The 19423-nt window shown below is 49.9% G+C and overlaps 1 protein-coding gene across 1 annotated transcript in view; it reads right to left on the reverse strand.

The window, feature by feature from the left end:
• MYO5B (myosin VB) overlaps window positions 1-19423 on the reverse strand; it is a 366001-nt gene that overhangs the window by 44409 nt on the left and 302169 nt on the right. The window contains exons 19-22 of the mRNA XM_068562997.1: window positions 14963-15174; window positions 12834-12990; window positions 10659-10898; window positions 4616-4849 (exon numbers count right to left, since the gene is read on the reverse strand). Of these exons, the coding sequence (XP_068419098.1) occupies window positions 4616-4849; window positions 10659-10898; window positions 12834-12990; window positions 14963-15174 (843 nt within the window). The remainder of the gene's footprint in view (window positions 1-4615; window positions 4850-10658; window positions 10899-12833; window positions 12991-14962; window positions 15175-19423) is intronic.

Raw genomic sequence — 19423 nt, forward strand, 5'->3', positions numbered from 1 at the left:
GGGACAGATCATGAGAACCAACACTGGTGTAAATCAGGCTAGTTTAGTCCCTGGTAAGTTAAATGAAACAAATGCCTCAGCTAAGTAACTGCCTTTACTAGTGATAATGTTTGGGGATACAAATGTAGCTCTGGGCTTTTGGTTTTGTTTTGACTTCTTTTTTCAAGTTGGGTTTTTGCACTGTAAAAAGAGCCAAATGCAAGTCTTCTAGTAGAAAGCCGCAGCTGGCTGTGGCCCTGAGCAGACCGGGTCCAGCTCGTAACCACTAGGCCACCCTGCATCCTGGCAGGTCAGAAGGCTGACATATGAAGGACAGCGATGTCGACAGCCTGGAGCAGGCCTCAAACGCCTGGTTCCGACAGCACAGTTACAGGAAGGCGTTCGGGGCGGGAAGGACCTGGTGTGTGCCGCAGGAACCAAGGGAATCACACAGACTTGCTCAGCTCTCTGGAAGGTTCATGGCCAATGCTGCCTTCAAGGTCAGAAGATCCTTCCTGATCTGACCTCACCACCTTCCTACCCTTCTCCTTGCTCTGTCCACCTCAGCCCGATGGCCTCCTTGTTGGTCCTTAAACCCACCCAGCCTACTCCCACCTCAGGGCTGATGCACCTGCTGTTACATTTGTCACCTGTTCCCTAGGAGTCCCCATGGCTCACTCCTCACCTCACTCAGGTATCTTCTCAGAGGGAGTCTGAATGAAACACACCTCCCCTGGCCCCAAAGGTTCCCCTCTATCCCTGTACTCTGCTTTATTTCTCTTTATTGCACATGAGGGATAATTTGTATTTGATTCCCATCTGTGTATTCTCCAATAACCCCCAAATATTTACGCTCCCTAAGAATGAGAAGGACTTTTAAAATTGCTTACTTTTGCACCAGTGTGCAGAACAGTGCCTAACAAATACACTCAATAAATAACTACTGAATAAACGAAGGGCTGTGAGCTTCCATGATTTCTGCAGTGAGATAATGTCCTGCCATGAGACGGCATGGGGTCCTCTTTCTAACAACCATCAGCCTCCTTATGAACCATGAAGCCTGCTGGTAGCACAACTCTGAGTCTTAATGGGCCAAAGAAGTCTTGTTCTGTATCTTTGGCGGGGAAGACTCAAAACATTCCACTGTGAGAACCCCCTACCCCCAAAGGCAGATCTTTTTACTTCTATTTGGAAAAACACAAAACCTTTACATTGGAACTATCCAAGGTAACTATCTGCTGGTGGTTCGGTGGCTGATGACACAATACAACACAGAACCCCAACTGCACCAGCCTGAACACTCAAGGCCTGGGGGGCTCACATGTGTCAAGGACCCTCGCTCAGAGCCAGGGACCTAGCTGTGGGCTGGTCCTTCTCACCCACCCACAGCCCTGCTCCGAGCCAGGCCGTGCTGGCCTCACCAGCAGAGCAGATTCTGGATAATGAGCCATTGCTTCTGTGTCAAGGGCAGCCCTGGGACTCATGCCTCTTTCATCAGGAATAGGAAACAGCACAGCTGCACAAGTCCGTCAGTGCAGGGATCACTGATAGCTTTAAGAAGGAACAAAATACACATCCCACAGCTAAAAGGAAAGGAGGCTCCAGGCCGAGGTGCAGACCACTCTGGGGAGAGGCCCCAACAAGGACACCTTTAATAGAACGACTGTCAGCTAACTTCTGCAGCTGATGGGTGTGGGTCATGCCCAGGCTCTGCCCCCAGGGAGGCCTGGCCTCCCACAGTCCAAGGCAGCATGGCCATGTGGCCTGACAATGAGAATGCTGTCAGAAGCAGGGGGCCCCAAGTTTACCAGGATGCCAGTTCCAATACAACATTTGCTGACAGAAATATCAAATCCATTAATTAAACATCTACCAGCAGCCAGCTCCCTCCCTGCTTCGCCCGTCTCATCAATCTTGTTCAGCAAGGAGCAGGCTGCTGGACGAGCCAGAGAAGAAACCAACTGTCTGATTATTCAGCGTTTGTTAAGACTGGACATGGTACCTTTGATAAATATTAAACCCTGACTAGGCAGAGAAGAACCAGAGGGGGAAAAAGCCAGCCCCTACCTGCCCTACCCCACAGCTGCCAGAATAAACGTTTGGAAGACCTTAGAGAAAGAGAAAAATTTGCTTCCACTTTTTCTCCTCCTGGAAAAAGATGGACATCGCACTTAATCATTTTACGCCAGTTTCTTAAGTTATCAGCTTGGGACTTGCTTATATTTGGAGTCAGGGAAGGTGCTTTTCTCGTTCTGCCTCTGTGCCTGCTATTCCCTTTTTGGCAGTGTCCTTGAATTTTTCTTTTTTCTTGCCAGGACCAAGCTCTCATTGTATTGATATTTAAGACCCAGGTCCAGACTTCAATAGTAACAATTTTTCCAAAGGAGAGGAGGAGGCAGCCCACTTCCTTATTTGGCTCACGGGATATTATAAACCCTTAGGCTCCCTGGATGGAGACGTCGATACTTTAAAAGTACTCTGAGTCCCCAGATCACAGTGCCCCAGGGGAAGCAGAGAAGGAGGCTGGGGAGGCCATGAGTCAAGTGCCCTCTGTGGAGGCGGAGACCGCAGACCCGGGTTTTGTGATCTGCTGGGTTAACAGACTGCCCAGCGTCTCATGTGACCAGCACCCATGTGCAGGGAACCTGCTTTTCTTTTTCTCCCAGGGTCACCGATCTCAAGAGTTTCCAGTTCTAATCTTGGCCTCTTCTCTCTGCCTGTGGATTTCACCATCTTGTCTTTTATTCACATACAAGGGTTACTGTCTGTCTGTTAGCAAGGATCCATGAACCACAAGTTTGGAATTCCATGCTTTAGAGGTTACAGGCTTGTAGCTACATTGTAACGGGAGTTTCCTTAAGCACGTGCTTTACCCCGAAGAATGAAGTCCACTCCAGGCGTGGCGGGTGAGCTGGCAGGATTATCTAGGCAACAGGCTGCAGGGTGGCCTCTTTTGTGCCAGGCTGCCTGCTCCGGTAAGTCCTATGTCTCAATTTCCTCGTCACCTAATCCCCGTGTGGATCCCCCTTCTGACTCTGGGAAACCCCCTGGGATCTGGGGAAAGCAGTGGCTGACGGTGGGGAAGTTCTGCCCCGGACAGGAAATGACGTAGGCAAGCCCAGCAGGAGCTGGGTCCGCAGGTGGATGGCAGCCCGCCTATTTCCCGGTTGTGCCTGAGGGCTCAGCCCAGGAGAAGGTAACTGGGCACAGGAAGAGAGAGGCACTACAGAGCAGGGCTGAGGGAGGTTCTTTTTCCTTCTAGAAACCATCAAATACCATCTCATGGAGCTGACTAGCTGCAAGTAGAGGGGCCTAAAAAATGATCTAAACCAACCTTTCTTCTTCTTCTTCTTTTCTTTTTTTTTTTTTAAAACAGATGAGGGGGGCTTCCCTGGTGGCGCAGTGGTTAAGAATCTGCCTGCCAATGCAGGGGACACGGGTTCGAGCTCTGGTCTGGGAAGATCCCACATGCCGTGCAGCGGCTGGGCCCGTGAGCCACGACTACTGAGCCTGCGCGTCTGGAGCCTGTGCTCCGCAATGGAAGAGGCCGCGGCAGTGAGAGGCCCGTGCACCGCGATGAAGAGTGGCCCCCGCTCGCCGGAACTGGAGAAAGCCCTCACACAGAAACGAAGACCCAACACACCCAAAAATAAATAAATAAATAAATTAAAAAAAAAAAAAAAAAACAGATGAGGGAACTAAGGCCAGTGAGATTTCCTGCATGCACTTGGTAATGGCAATGCAGGGATGAGAATCTGGAAACTCCTGTGTCTACCTCAGGATGCTTTCTGTGGCAGCATTCAGCTTGCCCCAATTTTTAAACACTGAAAATTATTATTTCAATGTTAGGAACACTGAGTCCTTCCCTCTTAGATTCTCAACCCATCGTGACTCTCCAGTGATGGACAGGAACTAAATAAGTGGGCAGTGTGCCATCTTCCCTGTGGCCTGTGGGGTGACATAAAGATGGGGGAGAGAAGCAGCGTCCTGAGACCGTGGAAGGCTCCGCAGGGGCACGTGGGACTTCCCTGGTTTGAACAGCTATCTTGGCAGTGGAGAAGGGAATCTCTGTATCCTGACATTTGAGATGGGGGAGTGGGGTCCAATCCCATTTTATGGGGTGGAAAGTAAACCTACAGAGCACACCAACCAGAGGAGATTAGTCAGGCTGAAACTATCAACACTTAAACTTAAGGCAAATTCCCCAAAGCACTATGATTATGGGTAGGGATGCCTAGAGGTTGCCCCTAATCCCTGCAGGCAACGTTAAGAAGAAAGGCCACTACCTCTGTACCATCTCTCCTGCCAACAGAAACTCGGACTGCAGAGCGGACTCTGGCTAATTCTAGACTATAAGGAACATGCCCAAAGGCACATGTGTGTAACCTTTCAGGGGATGCCATCACGTCCGGGTAATGGCAGAAACTCAATCAACACTTGTCAGGTGAATGGACACGTGCTTGTGTGGGTTCCCCCAAAGCAGGGGCACTTTACATCTAAACGCAGAGGGATGGTCAGTCTTGGGCACAAGCCCCAGGAAAGTCCATGGCAGTGCAACAGCTGGAAGAAGAAGCCACCTCGTGGGGGTGCTCCGTTAGCCAACCACCACCCAGCTGCCCCTCTGGCCCCGACGTACCTTTCTCAGCTCATCCTTCTCCCGGGTGTGGGCGTCCTCCAGGACCTTACGCTCCGAGTGGGCCCTCTGCAGTTCTGTCCGCAGGCTCTCGACCTCCTCCTGCAGCTGCGGGCTGCTGTCCTCACCCTGGCTCTGCTGGTAGCCGGCCAGCTCCTCCTTCAGCTTCTCTACCTCCGTGGCGTGTGTGGAGGTGATGGCTGACAGCTGCTCCGACAGCATCTTGAACTCTTTGTTCTGTGAGAGCACCAGCAAACAGGGAGGGAGGAAAAAGAGGTGGAGAGCAAGGTTAATGGGACAGGAACAAACATGAAGGCAATTAAAAAAGGGACTTCCAAGGTGGAATTAAACCTCACAATCACCGAACGCTTGAGTGCTTTCTTGGCATCTCCCTAACAAAACTCTATCGTGAACCTAGGAGAAATATAGGAAAAGAAAAAACACCAATACTGACATTCAAGGAGTGTTTAGGAGCAGTGACAGAGCTGGAAGCTGGCTGACAGTGGTTAGCCTTCTGTGTCCGGCTGGAGAGATCTTACGCCCGGTTTTTAAGTTGCAGGAACAATGTTTTTGGCTTCTTGGAACTGCAGCCTTTGCTTTTCAGGATTACCTGCTCTTTCACACTGGGCCCTCCTGTCCTTGGACTCACTGGCACAAAGAGCTGCAACCTAATCGCTGGCTCTGAGACAAAGGACCTCTTCAGCATCCCCTCTTCCAAGGAGGTCCTCCATGGGGCCTAGGGATCCCTCCCATCACCTGTCAGCTTATCCTGTAAGACTCTGACTCCAGAAGCTGATGCCCTGGCAGAACCCGTCCCTGCCGACAAGGTACCCAATCATGTACCCACTCAAGCAATAGGTAAGTGAGAAGCATTCCCCCAGGTGCCTGGCAGAGGTACAGAGGGGGACTGGGAGGCAGACTGTGGATGAGCTCACACAGAGGAAGCCCTGAGGACCCAGGGCCAGTGTCAAGCGCCAGTGTAAACATGGGCAGAAAGTGGTGCTGCAGTTGGGCATATCAGCTCAAAGTGGTCACCAGGGAAAGTGGAGTGGAAGAAGTAGAGTTCTCCCAATAACCAAGCAAGCAAGCAACAGTCATTGATAATTCTTCATTGCTATTCTATGCAGGAGCTCCAAGTAGAACAGAGCTGTTGGCTAAACTACCAACAAGCTGGGGCATCAGGAACCAATGACTAATTCACACCAGCAATGAAGCTTCATGCAAAGCAGCGAGGAGCAGCAAAAGAACAGCTGTTGGACCCAGTACAACACCATGAATGCCATGGAACCTTAAGGCTGAGACCCATTGTTGGTGTCCAAGGGGTACATTTCCCTCATTGATACAGCACAAAAAGATCCTCCCACAGTCTGTGGAAACCTCCCAGCTATTACCTGACATGCCCTTATGTCTGGTCTGGCAGTCAGCTTTGCTCTAAGTAATTACAAATAAGAAATCCAATTAGGTAGCATCTGTTTAAAAAACCCAGTGCCATCTGCACTGCCCACCCAGGTCTGGGTCTCCCAGGAGGCTGAAGAGTCTCTGCACAAGGGGAGTGGGGTTCAGGGAGGGAACACGTGTTGGACTAGCCACCTGGACTTTGTTCTGCTCTGGGCGGGAAGTGAGGTTCCTCCAGGTGCTGCAGCCTGGGTCAGATCCCCGGGAAAGTGGGAAGGAGGACCAGGCTGTGGAGGCCTCTAGATGGAGCAGGTGTGGGGTGTGGAGAGGCACACAACGTGATGGTGACATCTGCTATGGGCAGTGATGACACCCCAGGACCCTCATGCAAAGATAACATGTCTAGGAGGCCAGCTCTTTGCTTTCATTGACACGCACGCTGAGGTGAGGCTCTGGGAAGTTGGGGAGTTAAGAGGCTGGACCCAGACAGACCTGTGCTCAGACCGCAGCTCCATCCTGATCAGCTGCGACCATGTGGTCAGGTCATTCCACCTCCCTGTGCCTGGCTTCCTCATGTGTGAAAGAGGGATAATTGTAACTCCTTCCTCATAGGGTTTTATCAAGGCTCAGGGAGATTAAGGGCTTCCCTGGGGCCCGGCACCCAGTTAGTGCCTGATAAAGGGCAGCCTCTTCATCATTCAGTTCTCTAGGGACCCCCTGGGAGAGATGCTCCGAACTCTTTGCCGGCCGCCTCGGGTGTGGGTGGGAGATTCCTAACAGCTGCACATTTCCTGTTCCGGAGGCATGGTTTTAGAAAGGAGGACCCCAGAAGGGCCCAGCAGTTTCCTGCCTCGTCCTCACGCCATGGAACCCATGGTCGCGCAGCCAAGCCTGGCACAGGGAGTGATGAGGGGCACTTGCTCCCTCATAGACCCCGGAAACCCTCCCTGTGATGGCAGGCCAGGCTCCCTGGAGCTGCCTTTGTCAGTGTGACCCGAGACCTGGCCAGCTCCGTCCTCCAGCGAGGGCCTTTTCCTGACAGCAGGGGGCTGGGGATTTCCACATGGACCCCTGTGCTCCTCGAGCTCCTCAGACATCCCGAGAGGATGCTTACTCAGCACCCACTGCTCAAGGGCACTGTACTACATGATTCACATCTATTAACTCGTTCTGTCCTCACAAAAATCCTGTGTAGTAAGGCTGATTAATATCTCCATTTCACAGCTGAGAAAACTGAGGCACAGAAGGACATAAAGCTGTGACTTGTCACATACGATTTTTCAAATGTACATGGATGAAAAATAAAATATTAACTAACGTTTACTGAGTGCATACTAAGTACAGTGAATCTAACTGATTTAAAAGGTCACTGACTTGTAAATAAGTTCATCTGTACCTTTTTTTTTTTTTTAGATTCCACATGTAAGTGATATCATATGATATTTGTCTTAGAAATAGAGTCACAGATGTAGAAAACAAACTTATGTTTACCAGGGGGCAAAGAGGGGAAGGATAAATTGGGAGATTGGGATTGACACATACATACTACTGTATATAAAATAGATAACTAATAAGAACTACTGTATAGCACAGGGAACTCTACTCGATACTCTAATGACCTATGTGGGAAAAGAATCTAAAAAAGAGTGGATATGTATAACTTACCCACTTTACTGTATATCTGAAACTAACACAACATTGTAAATCAACTATACTCCAATAAAAATTTTTTTAAAATAGGAAAAAAAAGAATCTTAATATGTTGTAAAATAAATAAATAAATAAATAAATAAATAAATAGAGGTTACTGACTGAATCCATACATTTGCATCATATTTTCATATATCAAATAAAGTATCTTTAAATATATCCTTATACTCATAAAGGTCTAAGGAACTTGATCCTCATTGTGAAAAATACTGTTAGCTCAACTGGCCTTCTCACTCTACACGTTGTGCTTGAATAAAGCCAGATTGATAGAGAGCCAAGTTCATAGGTTACATCATTTTGGCTGAAAAACGTCACACCACAGGCCTACACCAGGAACACTGCAAGAAATCATCCCAGGAACTGTCACTGAACTTACTGCTGAAGGATATTGTGAAGGATGTGGTTTATTACATCATAGATTCTGAAAACCCTCAGGAAAACTGTCTCAGCACCACGGACAGCTCCAAACCCTCCTAAACTCTTTCAACAGCTCTCAGGGGATCCTGTTCCCTTCTTTCTGTTTGCTTGGGAGCTTCGTGCTAATTTTGCATCTTGTCTCTTTAGTTGGGTGCGCAAAACCTTAAACAGGAATTTTGGGCACTAACCTTACCATGGTTTTATCTTTCAGTTTCCTCCTTTGCTGACTTCTTGGCAGTGCGGATACTTTTTAAAAAAAGCTCCCCCTGGTGATTCTTCATTGCAGTGTGGACTTGGGAACCACTTTATTAGCCACTTTACGGCATCAGTGAATTTTTGAGCTAGAAGTTAGAGATCTTAGGCCAATTGTCTCTGAGGAACTCAAGGCCTAATCAGAGATTCGGCCATAACCCCAAACTGTCAGCTCTGGTTGCAAGTATAACTGAGACAGAACTCAAACCTCCATCCAGCTGGGACTCTGTCCACTATACCTCATGCTGCTCTGACAAATACTTTGGGATGCCTTCACCTATGCTGTTCCTGGCACACGTGTATCCTTTCCTCCTGGCTAAGAGCCTTGTGTGTCAGGGGAGCAGCTGCCTGAGTTGTCTCCAGTCATACAGAAAGAACAGAAACCCATTCACTTACAAAGGCTAGCCCTGCCTGCTAAGAGACTGCAGTAAAACAAGTCCTGGTGCCACGGATTATGCTGATGACTCCTCTCACGACACAGCACCAAGCATGTTCTTTGACACTGGGTCACACACCCCACTGTCCAAGGACGACGCTGTCTATGAGAATGAACCCCAAACAAAGCTAAGGGTCTTCCTTGTTCTGAGGAATTCTCACATGTCTGAAGAGTCCCCTAATATGCAGATATCCTAAAATTTGGTTGGAGGCAGCAGAACGTTCTTTGGAACCAAACTGCCAAGTTTCAATCCTAGCCATGCTACTTACTAGCTGTGTGGCCTTGCGGGCTACTTAACCTCTCTGTGCCTGTTTAAAATGGGAATAATGTTAAATCTCATAGGGTTGCGGTAAGGATCTAATGAGTTAACACATGAGAACAGTGCCTAGCACACAGTCAGGCAACATGGGGAGGGACACAAGAAAGCAAGATCTAACCCACCCCTCCTGCCTCTTCTCCTTACCCTCTGCACACAGGGTAACACCTGCCACTACTCACAGATGTTTGCCAAGCAGGAAGCTGAAGGCAAAAAGCTCTTTTAAAATTAGGCCTTTTAAATCTCCTTCTCTTTGATGTTCCAGCACATGGAGTATAAAATACCAGATTTATTCTTAACCTCTCAAGTCAACTTGAGAAATCAGCAATGCCAATGCAGGGCCCTATGGCTGGAACCCAGGGCCGAGGCGGCCGGGCAGTACATGGGGCTCCTGGCAGGGTGCAGCAGTGCCAACAAAATCTGCTCGTCCCTCTGACTATACCTTGTCAGAAGGTTAATTGGCACAATTTGGCTATGCAAATGTCTTTCCTGGCCAGTCATCAATAGCCATAATAATAATAATAATAATGGCAATGATAATTATAATACAACCCTAGGTCCTCCTTGTGATTGTGTTTTCCAAACGGCTGATCCCAGAGTCCAGACCTTTTCCTACCCACTCCTGATGCTCTGGGTAGATATGTCTTCCTCCCTGACCTGACCTATCACGGTGGGCCAACCAGGACCAGGTATGTATTGAGTGTCCTCCACCCTGCACTGAGCTTTCTGTCTTGCTTCCCCACTAGGGAGCCAAGCCAAATAAGACACCTGTAGAACACACACAGAGACACACCCAGGGTGACAATTTCTTCTCCAGAAGCCATCTTTTGCAAGAACAGAAAGGCGGGAACATTTAACCACTTTTGGGCTCCTGTTTAGGGCAGCTGGTTTAGGTGTAAAATGGCTCATTTATTTTCTTGCCCTACTGGGACCATGAGAAGCTTAAAAAAGTGCCTAGCATAGAATAGGTACAATAAAACCAGTGACTGCCAAAGCACTGCCTGGTGGCCCAACTCCAACTCTCTTCCTCCACACCCCATACCACACGCCTTCAGCATGTTTTCCCCCCTTCCTTTCCTCCATCTTCTTCTTTCCTTTCTCAGGAGGCACCTGAAACCCTCCAGGGCATTGCAAGAGCCTGGTCCTGAGGCCATTAATACCCTACACGAGCAAGGTACCAGTGAGTCTGCTTTCAACTCTGGAAACCCATCTTAGCCACAACACAGGAAAGGACCGACACTTTTGGAACATTTGGGGTTAAAAAGACCAGCATCACCCTCGTTATGGCTGTGGGATCAGAAGACCTGGGCTGGAGAGCTGGTTCTGGAACTTTCTAATTCTGTGACCTTGGCCAAGTGCTGGATGCCCCCGATCCACAAGTTGCTTATCTGTGAAATGGCCTCACGAAGTCTTGTGGGGATCGAATGAGAGCTCCCTGGGGAAGCCATGGGTCTCTCTCAAACATGCCCGTGGAGTCTCCCCACAGCCCCACCCCCTGGGTGGGAGCTCAAGACACCAACCTGGTCGTCGATCTTCCGCTGCAGCTGGACCACCTTGTTCTCCATGCCCACGTTGAGGCGTTTCAGGTGCTCTGCTGAGCGGGCCTCAATCTTGAGGGCCTTCAGCTCCTGCTTGGCCTTGAGCCTCCGGAAGCCGCACTGGATGACAATGGCCGCGGCCCGAAGCCGCTGGAAGCACCTGCGAGCCATCCAGCTCCGCACGTGCTTCTGGATGATGGTGGCCTTGTGCTCCCTGAGGACCTAGCAGGGGACAAGCACACACCTGGTGGGTTTGCACTGCAGTCCGGGAGCAAGGGGCTCACGTACTGCTCTGGGGAGAGAGCCAAGGTCAGCGAGAGACAGCTTCCCTATGATTTAGGGCTTTGGTGGCCATTTATTTTATGAACAAGTTGTAACTAGGTTTGGCAGCCTGTGTACCTACAGGAAATCAGCTGTCAAACTCTCCTTTCTAGTTTTTTGTTTTGTTTTTTAACTTTTTATTGGTTAGGAAACCACAGTCTAAAAACCTCAAAGTTGGAGGGGCTTAAAGATTATCCAGCTGATAGCCCCCCATTCAACAGATGTGGATCCCCTCCTGGTGACAGTGAGCGGGAGAGATGAAGTGACACTGTCGAGTGAGATTGCTGAGTGGGTTAAATGGCTTACAATTACAAACTTGGCTTGCAATTCACTGTTTTTGTTTTTTTCCTATCCAGTTAAAAAACTGCTCAGAAAATTAAAGCATCATCAGTGTTCTCACTCTAATGCCCTGCAAATAAATATTTGTGGAATGAATAAATAAACATGTTGAAAGACTAACATGCCTAGTATCACAGCTCTGAGATGAGCTGGGTTCAAACCCTAGTGCCTCCGAAATGCCACCTGTTCCATCCATGGTGACACCACACAGATGTCACCAATCTCCCAGGAATATTCACAGAAGCTTTTCCCACTGGCCCGGGTGTGCTCCATCTGGTGCCTAACCACGTCTGCTTTTTCATTATCAATGTAATAACGCTTTATAGTTTTATTACTTAGAAAATCACACCTTCTCTGATCATAGATGAGATAGATGTTCATTTTAGGAAAACAAAAGACCATTTTAGACATTTCGTTCCAATCCACCTTGCATCTTAGCACTGAGCTTCAGTTGTGCGGGGGTGATTTGGTGGATGGGGTGTGTCCTGACTTGGGGCTACTAACTGGGTCTTTCAGCTTCACTGGATAATGGCCTGGCAGGGAGGAGGTCAGGGTCCTTCTCCTGACCTCACCTCACTGGGCTTCAGGCTGCTCATCAGTTAAAGGAAGGAGCTAGCCTGATGACTCCCAATATTGCCCCCTGCTCTCAAGTCTGTGTGAGCCCCAGATAGGTCACCAGGCTCTGCCATGGGCTGACCGAGTGCCCTTGGGCAGGTGAGTCAGCTGCTCCAAGCATCTCACAGCTGTCAAAGGGGTACAATGATACGTGCCCTTCCTACCTGTGATACTTAATATGTGTCAACTTGACTGGCCATGGGATGCTCAGGTTAAAGACTGTTTCCGGGTGTGTCTGTGGGGATGTTTCCAGAGAGAGAAGTATTTGAGCCGGTGGGCTCAGTGAAGAGGACTGCCCTCCCCTGTGTCTGTGAGGATGTTTCCAGAGAGAGAAGTATTTGAGCCGGTGGGCTCAGTGAAGAGGACTGCCCTCCCCTGTGTAATGGGCATCATGCCATCCACGGTGGGACTAAACAGAACAAAAGGTGGAGGAGGCAGGAATTCGCCTTCTTCCTGCCTCACTGCTGAGCTGGGACATTTTGTCTCATCTTCTCCTGCCCTCAGACTGGATGTGTACCATCAGCTCCCCTGTCCTGAGGCCTTCAGACTCGGGCTGAATTACACCCCTGGCTTTCCTGGGTCTCCAGCTTGTAGACAGCAGATGGGGGGACTGCTCAGCCTCCATGACTGCATGAGCCACTTCCTCACAATAAATACACACACACACACAGATACACGCATCTCCTATCGGTTCTGTCTCTCTGGAGAACTTTTGAGACACTATACCTCATGAGACTTTGGTTAGGATTCAGTGAGAGCAGAGTTGTGAAATTACTTAGAGAAAAGTTAGAAGCGCCCAATAAACATCTGTGTTGGTGCCAACCCATTTGCTGCTGCTTAGTTCTGAGTTCACAGCCCGAGCCCCGCAGGGTGGCTACACACCTGGTGGTAGAGTCTCCGTACAAACATGCCCCGAGCGAAGGCCTGCATGATGACGGTGGCCCTGTGGACCCTCTGGTAGGCCTGGTGAGCCCTCCGCATGCGGTACTGCTTCTGGAGCACCACGGCCGCCCGGGTCCTCCGCAGATGCTCGGCCAGCCTGGGGAGGGAGAGAGTGGTGGGCCAGGCCGACGGAGGCCTCTGGGCCACTCGTGAATGCGAGCCCCTCCTCCCCGGCCCTGCCTGGACACCACAAGGGCAAGCCAACTCTCATCACCGTTACTGACTGTAGCAAGGCCTTGGGGACTTGAGGCTCAGCTCAGAACAGCAGAATTGGCTTCCTCCGTCTTGTGCAAAACGTCTTTCCACATATTTACAATTCAGTCTAAGTCTGATCAACTCTGATTCCTCATCTGTCCACTCCCCCACCCGCAAGCCCCTCCTGCAACCTGGGCAGTCCTCAACGACATCACATGTTCACACCCCTGTCTGGTCCCTGGAGCTCACTGGGTGTGGAGAGGTCAGGAGCCGTGTCTCAAGCATCCCTGTACCCCTACATCTAGTACAGGGCCTGGCATAGTAGCACACGGTAAGTATTTGCTGAATGAATAAAACCTTCTCAGACCTGCAGCGACCCCTCTTTGTTTTCTCATCTCCCAGCCCGTTCTGCTGGGGATGCACTGCACATGGGCATCCACTTTCCTCTGTTTCATTTCCGCATTCTCCATCTCACCCCTCAAGACAGACATGAAGTCAGTCCAACACTTTTTACACTCCTTCAGGGCTTTGTTTGGTATCAGGCTCATAGCAAATGCTCAACTAGAGAGTCAGAATATTAAAAGCTAGAAAGGACCTTGGAAATCATCTAGCGCAGCTCCAGAGTGGGAGGTGACCCACTCAGCCCTGCTCTACCTGCTGAAATGAGTCCGATTCCCGGTCCAGCTCTCCCTGAGCAGTCTCTCTAGAATACAAACACCCTGCAGGGAGAACGCAGGCCAGCTTGCTGCCCAAGCAGAGCCCCCGGCACAAGGGTGCTCAGTGATGCCCTGACTGTGGATGATGACTTAGTGTTGATACTACTGACAACCTTCTCATTTCTGTAGCTTTTGTTCCAGAGACCATCTCTCAGCTCTTCACAGGTAAATTAATGGCGTTCATCATCTCCAGTTCTGCTCGGATAAACAGCTAACAGCAAGGACAGGAGGGGGAGCTGGAGTAATCTTCTAACTTTATGGTACAAAGGGTGCCTGCTCTGGGCTTGTTTTATATATTCAAGCAGAGATGCCTGAGCAGCCACTTGTGAAACTCTGGCTTCCAAATGCAAGGCTTCCTGGCAATTACTGTCATTTCTCCGAGGAAATCCGGATCTGCAGAGGTCACTGATTTTGAACTAGGGCTGGGTCCAAAATCTGATGACCTGTGTAAAGGCCCGGGGGTGGGTCTCGTGGCGGGGATGTCCTCCACGCCTATCTCTCTGCTCTCTGGAGATGCTTATACTGCTTTAGCGCTTCATCAACCCAATGACATCACTGAGGAGGGGACGTTTAAAGTAAAGTAGCTTCTTTTACATGGTGTTGGGCTGGGCCAGGGCAGCCGACTGGCTTCAGGCTCTGCCCCTAGGTAGCTGCTTGCGGTCAGACAAGTCTCGCCCTCTCTGTGCTGGCTGAGTGCAACAACTCATAGAAGGGACCTCCCCGGGTCTTGCCAGCCCTAGTTACCAAACTCCCAAGGGATTTTGAAATTGGTGGTGTAAATCACGAAGCTGAGTGTATGTTAACTGTGACAGAAGGGCTGAGATTGTCTCTTTTTCTAAAAGAAGATTGTTTTACTTAAGAGTTTAAGCAAAGGGTAAATGGAAGTTTTGTGGGAAAACCAGCCAGTGCTAGCCTAGGACGGGGAAAGACTGGGGGAGGCAAGAGACCTGGGAACTAGACCTACACGCTCAGGTGAGAAGGGCAGGAGAGAGAGGGGCCCAGCTGCTGGGGGAAAGCCGGATGCGGACAGGGCCCAGCAGGAACCACTCTAACTACCGGGGCTGAGAGAGGCCAGCCAGCTCGGAGCCGGTCCCAGCCCCCTGCCCCTCCACCCTCACCGCCAATCTGCTACCTTAGATGTGCCCCGGCTCAGCTCACCTGCGGGCCAGGTGTCCTCGGCAGTACCTCTGCAGAGTTAAGGTAGCTGCCTTCAACCTGCGGTATTTCACCTTCTGCAGCCAGCCCCGGACGGTTTTCTGGATCACGATGGTGGCTGCCCGGAACTTGTCAGCCCGAAGCTTCTCCAGGTAGGCCACCTGGCCTGCCCGGAAGAAGATCTTGGTGCGGCCAAACTGGAACTTGTCAGGATCCTTTACAAGGCAGGGAGGGGAGCTGGTTCACCATCCGTGAGGAGCAAGGGAAAGCACCCTACCACCCCAGGTCCTCTGACGCACAATTCCCTTGCCAGGTCTCACATGCCCCTGCTCCTTAAACAAACGCTGAGAGTTAGTGTGTTAACAGACCCGGAGCCTGTCCCTACTACTGGTCAGACACTGAATGCAGCAGTGAAAAAGATCCCTGCCCGCCAGCAACTGACATCGCTGTGAGGGCAGCCGGACAAGCAAACAAGCACACAGTACATTTCAGGCAGTGCTGAAGATTACGAAGACAATAAACTGAGGGCTGGAGGATGGGATGGAGATGCTGAAATAGGCTAATCGAGGAAGGCATTTCTATGGAGGTGATATTTAAGCAAAGGCCTGAACGAAGTGAAAGGAGGCAGGTGTGGGAAATTACGAATATATTGCAAATAACCCCCAAATACATTTTATTTGGTTTCTAACTATGTTGTGAGGTTTTTTCAGACATATAATTACTCTCTTTAATTACATCTATTCAGGTTAAAGTTAATTGCCCTTCCCTGCGCTCACCCTGGTGGATAAGGGAAGATGACCCAGCCACGTGTATGCGGATGAGCCTGGGCTAGAATATTCGATAGGTAACTCAGGATAACTGAGCACTCTTTGTAAATAAACTTCATCTGATTTTGCTCACTTGGCATGAAGACCATAACAAGGAGGAGATAACGAGCCAAGGTCTAAGGAAAACACACACACAAGAATACATTTCATGTTGACAAACGGCTCTGAAATAATGCCGAGTCACCGCTCTTCACGGCCAAGCCCTGGACGGCTAACAGGCACCTGGTTCCACGCACAGGAAAGCCAGGCTGCCTGGGCCGTGGCTGAGCTGGGACGCTGCACCTGGCTAGACCGTCACTGAGTGTCCCCTCCATGGTCGGGCTGCCGGTGAAGCTGGGAGGAAGCCCCGCATCCGCTCAGGGCCCTCAGCTCACGCCGGGAGCAACAGGGGCTGGGCTGGGCGGGGAAGCTTTGAGGCGGCCGAGGCCTTGCCTGCATCACTGCCCTGCTGGGGAGACTCCTCCTCAGTGACGAGGGCTCCAGAAGCAAAAGGTGGGCGGCTCAGCCCTCACAGTCGGGGGACAAGCCTGGCTACTGGGCCTTTAGCAGAGCTAGGGCCTGGGGGGCGCCTGCTGCATCTCAGGAACCACAGTACACAGGCTCCGTTTCCTATTCTGGGAAAAACCACCAGGGAAGGGGCAGTCTGGTTCACAGAGCCACAACTGTTGCACATGAGGATCTCTCTGAAGGTCCTGCCTGCTACAGCCATCACCACTGCCCTGATGGCTGCACTCCCCTTCCCCCAGGTGTCTTGAGAACTTCTACCCCGGGCCTGCTTTCTGTAACCCCTAGAACTGACTATACTCTTCACATACCAAACAGAGGCTATCTTTTGAGAACCTTTCTCCAGTAATCAGAGACTGAGGGAGTAGAAAGGAATCTTAGCAATCTACCCCAAGCCACTGCTTTTATTTTACAGATGCCTAGAATGCTGAGGTGACTTGCCAAAGGTCTCACTGAAAATATCAAAGAATAGAACCCAAGACCCAGGACTCCCAGGCCAGAGGTCTCTTACTACACCATGCCGCTTCTGTAGTACCACCTCCTTCTCACACTCCTCACATACATATTTCCTCATGCTCTCTGGGTCTCAGTAGATGCTTGTTAATATGCTCCTTCACTGTCAGGATGAAGGTTCAGGTTTGCATGACGGCCAATGATGTCTATAATCACACCAGATGACCATCTGTCCTGGAGGGCAGGGCCCACCTACTACACTCTTTCAATAACCCTCACACTGACCACCCCAGGTTAGTACATAGGAAGAACTCAATACACATTTGTAGAGTTAAAGAAAAAAAAATTCAGGCTAAAGATGGAGGTGTTCCTACAATCCTTGCAGGACGAGACTATCACTCGTGAGCAAGCTCATGATGCAGCCCCTGCCCCGTGGCTGCCTGCCAATGAGTGTGGCTGGTAAGCGCCTACTGCCTGGCCTACACGCCACCTTCGTCACTGCTTCTCTCCTAATCACTCTGCTCTAAAACGTACTAAGCACGTTCCTGGAGAGGGCAGGGAGCTGGCATGTGCCATTTTAGGCTAACGTGTGGCTTTGCCAAGTCTCAGTTGCTTGAAGTCCCAAGTTACTTATTAGCACTGGTGACCAGAAGATGTGGTCCCCAAAAAAGGGAAAAAAATGAAAAAAAAAAAAAGGAAATACAAGGTCTCTAGGGAAGTCTTAAAGCACTGATCCTTATTCTATCTCTAGAAGGGTAATTATACAGTGACATTAATTAATCAGTCAGACTCAGCGGGTGATGTGGTTTAGACTGTGGGGGCTCCTGAGTCGCCTTGGGCAATTTATATCAGCTGCCTGTGCCTCAGTTTTTCTCAGCTGTGAAATGGGCATCATGTTGTATCTTTCTCGTAAGGAAACGTTAGGATGAGATGAAGTGTGTGAAGCAGTTAGAAAAGTGTCTGACTCCTACTAAGTGCTTAATAACCGTGAGCCACTGGTGGTAGGTCTCATCAGGACAAGCTCATGTCATCCATGCAGCCACCTGCACAAACTCAGAGCTCCTGTGATGACCAGTAACTGTGCTAGGAACAAATGACAGTGGGACCCTTGCCATTTAGTTGTTCAGAGTCTGGTGAAATGAAAAACAAGCCCTTAACTACAATACAAGGGGAGAAACGCAAAAATGGAAGACAGAAGTTGAAAAGTGTTAGCCAGTGACTAACTCCGTCTGGGAGGCCAGGAACAGGCTTCAAAGACCAGAAGGCATTTTAGAGCTCAATCTAGAGGGAAAGTAAAACCTGGCCGGACAGGTAAAAGAGGGAAAAAGCACTTCAGGCAGAGGAAACAGCACGTATTCACATACTTTAGGGAATTCACTTGTTCACTCATTCCACAAATGTTTGGTGAGTTACTTCTGTGTGTCAGGCTCAGTGCTCATAACTAGGGGAGAGTGTCAATGCAAAGACCATCCTCTGAAAGAAAGGAGACACATCTGGAGCACAGGACAGCGTGGTATGGGCTCAGAGAGTGCTGGATTGAGGAAACCGGGAGGGCAGAGTCGGCATGGAAGCTGGGCATTAACAAGTCAGTGGCCTGAGCGTTATCAGGAGCAGAATGGGGCAGTGGCACTCGGTCCTGCTAGCTGGAGGGGAGCAGAGTGGGGGAAGCTGAGTCAGCCAGTCTGACCTGGGTCCCCTCCAGAGTACCCTCTGTTTGGGAAGCAGCAGTTCTGCTGGAAGCTTGGAGAAATCCAGGGAAGGCAGAGGAAGTGTGGAACTACAGTCTGGAGAAAGGAGAAGACAGCCCCATGGCAGAGTGGGCTACTTGTGAGCCTTGATTACATGAAGAGGCCAGCTCCTGGTACCAACAGAGAAGGAAGACTCCTGACGCTCCATGTCAACCAGAATCAGCTGACCTTGAACACATTTTTCTCACCCGTTGAAAGAGGACATGTTGAAATGTAAACACTGACAGATACACCACAGCAAAAACCTCAATTAACCAGAGTCCAAAGAACCAACTGCAACCTTCAATTAACGAGATTGTCATCCTCTTGCTCTCTATGGAATATTTAGTACAGTATTCTGCACTGTCTACAGCTACAGACTTGAGCTGCTAAGACTACGCTGGGGGTGACTGTGTCACTTTCACAAAATAACATATGACCTTAAAAGCTGCTCATCTGGCAATGAGCTATACTCCAGATGAATAGATTTTCCTAGCAAAACAATACTGAGAAATTTAAAAATTTAGATATAATTCTCTTACCTTCTTAAAGGAAGATTTTTGATATAATTTAACCCTTTATTGAGACCATTAAGTACCATACTCTGCTGTAATCCCTGAATACTCTGGAACTAGGAAATATTCAAGGATCTGCCTCTCACTAAAGGGCCCCCAAGAGCTCTGCTATAGTTCTCCAGTCCCAAGTGTCAGCTGTTGCGTTCAGATTGTTTCAAATGAAATGAAATCCACTGCCTTATTTAAAACAAGCATCTGGGGGTGGGCCTGAGGCCGGCTCTGCAGTGAGGAAGCTACCAGAAGCGCAGCTGTTTTACCCTCCGCTGGCTTCCGGGCTGTGCCCGGGCTCCAGATCAGAGCCCCTGGGTGGGTGCGCTGGTGCCGGCGGGCTGAGCTGTGGAGCCCCAGGCTTTGGGGAAGCCAGAGATCCCGGCCAGC

Source organism: Eschrichtius robustus, chromosome 14 (assembly GCF_028021215.1).
Source record: "Eschrichtius robustus isolate mEscRob2 chromosome 14, mEscRob2.pri, whole genome shotgun sequence".
Classification (NCBI taxonomy): Eukaryota; Metazoa; Chordata; class Mammalia; order Artiodactyla; family Eschrichtiidae; genus Eschrichtius; species Eschrichtius robustus.